General features: G+C 36.9%; 1 protein-coding gene across 1 annotated transcript in view; it reads right to left on the reverse strand.

Annotated features, from left to right (window-relative positions):
* LOC106526800 (MAGUK p55 subfamily member 7) overlaps positions 1-4,751 on the reverse strand; it is a gene marked incomplete at its 3' end in the record, with an annotated part of 36,690 nt that overhangs the window by 24,507 nt on the left and 7,432 nt on the right. The window contains 2 exon segments of the mRNA XM_014021484.1: positions 1,180-1,314; positions 4,389-4,469. Coding sequence (XP_013876938.1) covers positions 1,180-1,314; positions 4,389-4,469 — 216 coding nt within the window.

Raw genomic sequence — 4,751 nt, forward strand, 5'->3', positions numbered from 1 at the left:
TTTCCTTATGTTGTTTATAATAGAAAAAATCATTTAAACTTTTTGTTTGCAGTTCTTGTAGTCTAGTTTTGCTCCTTTTATTTTCTTAAATCCAGGATTTATTATTATTTTCAAAAAATAATAAAAAACTGGAACTGCAAAGCAGTTATGACCGGGGTCTAAGCCCGTTAATGCATGTCGACTTAGGCTCATGTTGTCCCCAGCACCCTTGTTGACTTGATCGATTTATTTCACAAGTTAGTCATTGTTTCTGTCTGCCCAGTTAGGACTCCAATGAATGTACTTAAAGTTTTCATTTTCAGGCCATAGAGAGCTTTCCAAACGTGCCTGAGAGCAACAGTTGTTTTTGACCATTTTCCTGGTACACACAGCCTGGTGAAGACCCAAAACCCTGGTCCCCATTAGGGTAAATACTGTTGTTGGTTCAGGGGTTTGATATAGGGCTAAGGCTGGACACAATCCAGCCACAATCTTATAAAATGTGTAGATTACGAAGAGCATAGTGTGGTTGCCATTTAGTGTGAAGGGGAATTACTTCTAAAAGGCATACATAAAAATCTACAATGGTTTCAAGAAATGTAATACAAGCAAAAAAAATCAGTATGCAAACAGAAAAATACAGTAATAACTTTTCACATTTTTTCATATAAAGACTTCCCACCAAATTGTTTTGGACCTTGTCTGCAAAGATGAATCTTTTATTTCAAGCCTCTTATAGTCACTTGCAAAAGCAACAACTGAATCAACCAAGTCCCAAGACAATATGCACATACACACATCTCTTTCTAACTACCTTAGTCCAAATCACATCAGGGTGGGGAAAAAAGGGTTCCAGGTAAAAGTGTTTCTTTGACAGGGGCTTAAGTTAGCCAACAAAAGATAGAGAATTAGATTTATTTGCAGTTTTGTTTGTGATATAGCATGTAGATTTACATGGACTACTGTTTCAGTTCATGTTTGTAACACAAGTTTACAGTAAATCTCTATAAAAGAAATAATCTGTAAACTGGAATCATTATTTAAAAATTGTTCATATATAAGAGGAAAATAGGGAGATTTGCAACTTTTCAGTCCACCAGGACAATTTAATTTGAACTGGAAATAAAAACTGAACTAATGAGTAATACTAGAAACAATAATTAATACAAATAATTTATAATAATAATACTAAATACAGACCAAGGGCTCTTTGGTTTTGACCAGGCTGACAATTTTGACAGAATCTTCTTCATCCTCCATTGCATCATCAGGTATGGGTGGCAAGGTGGGCTCAAAGTTTCTTTGAGCCACAGTGTCGTGGACACGCAAGAGACTCTGTTGAGAAAGTACAGAGAAGATAGACAATCCACCTATCCATACATCCATTTTTACAGGAGAAAACCACAGAAATCATTCTCCCTCTTAAGACTGCTGACCTTGACAAAAATATTTGAGTCTCTGTCTGACTATATTTTGACCCCTCATATTAAAAACAACAGGAGAGAGACCTTTGCTTTGTTTGGTTGTTGTTGTGTTTGTCTTCATCTTTTTGTTTCATCATCGTATTTTATTAATCTAAGTTTAAACTATATGTTTGTCTAATGTTCAGTGAAGCAAATAGCAAATCTAATCAAGGTCGGGACAGACTATTTTTAGCTTTAAGAGATAAATCCAGTTAAAGTCTTCAACTTCAACTGACCGTTTTAAGTCATTTCTAGTCTGGCCCTTGCCTTCCTACTCAGCTCCGCTCAATTCTAGTTTCCCTTCACTGCTCCTTCTGGGACTTCTCCCATAGAGAAGGATTTCGCTGGCAGATTTTTAGCCGGGCCAATCAAAGAACAGAACGTCGATTTTCTGCGCAGAGTCTGCATGTAGTTTATTTTACCTGGGCCAATCAGCAAACAGAAGGAGGAGTTTTGAACGACGTCGATTTTCTGCGCAGTGTCTGCTAGTTAGTTTAGCATACGGCAGTGGAGGAAGTGAATGAAGCCAGTCTGTGATGATAAGGCTTCCAAATTAAAATAAATTTGTCTGACAAAGCAACAGCTCTCATTTACAGTCGTCTTGTCCGTCTCGGTATATTTCTCCTCTCAGTAGGGTTGTTTACAGCACACGCAATTTCCGGTTAGCTTCTTAGCTTAGCCTCCTTCACAGCGACTACACACACACTTCAGCAGAGGCCAGCAAGAATTGCTTCTCTATGCAGCATGTCCAGACCCTTGTATGAAGCAAAGTGAAGAACAGGGTCTGGTTTTTACCAGGCTAGGTCATTTAGGATTACCAACATTTTTTTCTATTTGCTAAATGCCAGAATAAAGAGAGAGAAAAAATTAAGTAATTTTATTACTTTCTTCAAAGTCTTAATTTTAAATACACTTCATTAGTATTTGGTACCATTGTCCTGTATGACATGGGTCAAATATTTTGGATCTACTTCAGCAAGGTTTTTACAATAGTTGGCAGGAATTTTGTCTAAACTTTCTGGGTTTTCCTGTCAGAGGAAGTACTAAATTGTACTTTTAGAGTTAAGAGAATTAGAAGTGGATGCCAGTAGACATTATTGCTATAAACAATTGTAGATTTTAGGCTTTCGTTCTCAAGTCTGTAATCCACAAAAATACAAAATGAATCAGCCCCAAAAATATTGACAAAATATGTAAATGAGGACACTACATCACATATACTTCTAAGTTTAAAATAATAAAATAAATTACTTTGATGTATTGAATTTTTTTTATAAAGGGTTGGTTTGAAATACACTGCTTTTATTAGATTTACCAGACACATTTGGTGTATTTGCACAAAGTATCAGTGTTGGATCAGTATCACCAACCTGAGTTTTACTCTGTATCAGAATTGGAAGAAAAATTAGTGGTACTGAACAACACTATTAGATAAAGAGTGATAAGATAGAGCAAAACTAAGAACCAGGTGATCCATTCACCACAAGCTATTCTGTGTTACTGTAAGGCCTTTGAGATGTCAACTGTAGGAACTAATACAAAGTAAAACAAACAAACAAACAAACAAAAACAAACACAAAAAACAACATTTGTACAAAACAAGCTGCAGCTACTAGTTGTAGAAAGTAACTTACTTGAGGGTCTTGTTGGAGTTGTTGATCCATTTTGTAGGCTCGGTTAAACAAAATTCCCACCTCAGATCAGAGGGCTGTTAGCGATCAGTAGTTATGAACAGAAGTGGTGAGAATGGGCAGCCCTGAAGGGTTCCGACTGCTGGCAATGCGAACCAAACTCTTGCATCGCATGTGTAGGGGCTGAATGTCCCATAACAATGGACACACACTAACATACTCACATAGCCCCCCCACTCCCAAAGTGTATTTGAGGAACACAGTCGAACACTTTCTCCAAGTTCACAAAACACATGTGGATTGGATGGGCAAACTCTCATGACCCCTCGAGGACCCTAGTGAGGGTAAAGAGCTGGTCCAGTGTTCCACGGCCAGGATGGAATCTGTACTGTTCCTCCTGAATCTGAGGTCCAACCACTGATCACCTTCTTAACCTCATTAAAATTAGAAACATCTTGTACAAAAATGATGCAAAACTCTTGAATACTGTAATTTTTTTTATTATCTGGGCATCCCAAAAAACTCTTTAAGAAGTCTTCAGTTAATCCAAAATGCTGCTGCTAGAGTTCTAATGAGAGTTGGAAGGAGAGATCATATTTCTCCAGTTTTAGCTTCTCTCCACTGGCTCCCTGTCAGATTCAGAATATTATTAAAAATATTACTCCTGACATACAAAGCTCTTAACAACCAAGCTCCATCATATATTAAACATATTATTGTTCCATACTTTCCTAACAGAGCACTTCATTCTCAGACTGCAGGTTTACTTGTGGTTCCTCGAGTTTCTAAAAGTAGAATGGGAGGCAGAGCTTTCAGTTATCAAGCTCCTCTCTTGTGGAACCAACTTCCAGTTTCTGTCCGTGAGGCTGACACTCTGTCTACTTTTAATATTAGACTGAAGACTTTCCTTTTTGATAAATTCTATAGACTTAGGTTTCCTGAGTTATTCCTTAGTTATGCTGCTGTAGGCTTAAACTGCTGGAGGACAAACTGACCACATTTCCTCACTTTGGTATTATGTTTGTTTTAATTATTTCTATCAGTAATATGTTTTCTTTGTCTCTTACAGGGGAAAATACACCAGGACCAGTCCTTCTGTGTCTCTTTCCTGTATCATAGCCACCTGCATCATACATACATAGAACATATTTTTATTTACTTATTTTTTGTATATTGAATGCTTACTTTATGTACTGTATTTTCCCTGGGCAGAAATTGCAAATGACTGGACTTGTTGGAGAAAACCACCACTCAACATACAGTATGTGTAAAGTAACTGTTGACCAACACATCTGAGGAAAAAGATATGTTTTACCTTAAAAGTGGGTTTGGAAACGAGGACAAGCAGCTCCTTGACTTCATCACTATTGCCTTGAACTAGCAGCTCTTCTTCCATCTGAAAGAAAAGCATACAAGTGCGTTGTTTCTTTTTTAACGGTGTTCAGTTCTAATGTATTCAGTGTGAGGTTTCTTTCTAAGATTTAGTGGAACTCTAATTCTGCCAAATTTTTGATGATACAGCGGGTAAAATATGTAAGTATTGAACAAGTCAACATTTTTCTCAGTAAATATATTACTAGAGGTGCTAATGACATGAAATTTTCACCAGATGTTGGAAATGAAGTTATTTGTAATAATGTGGAATGGCACAGGGAAAAAGTATTGAACACATGAAGAA

This window comes from Austrofundulus limnaeus, unplaced genomic scaffold (genome assembly GCF_001266775.1).
Source record: "Austrofundulus limnaeus strain Quisiro unplaced genomic scaffold, Austrofundulus_limnaeus-1.0 Scaffold294, whole genome shotgun sequence".
Taxonomy (NCBI): Eukaryota; Metazoa; Chordata; class Actinopteri; order Cyprinodontiformes; family Rivulidae; genus Austrofundulus; species Austrofundulus limnaeus.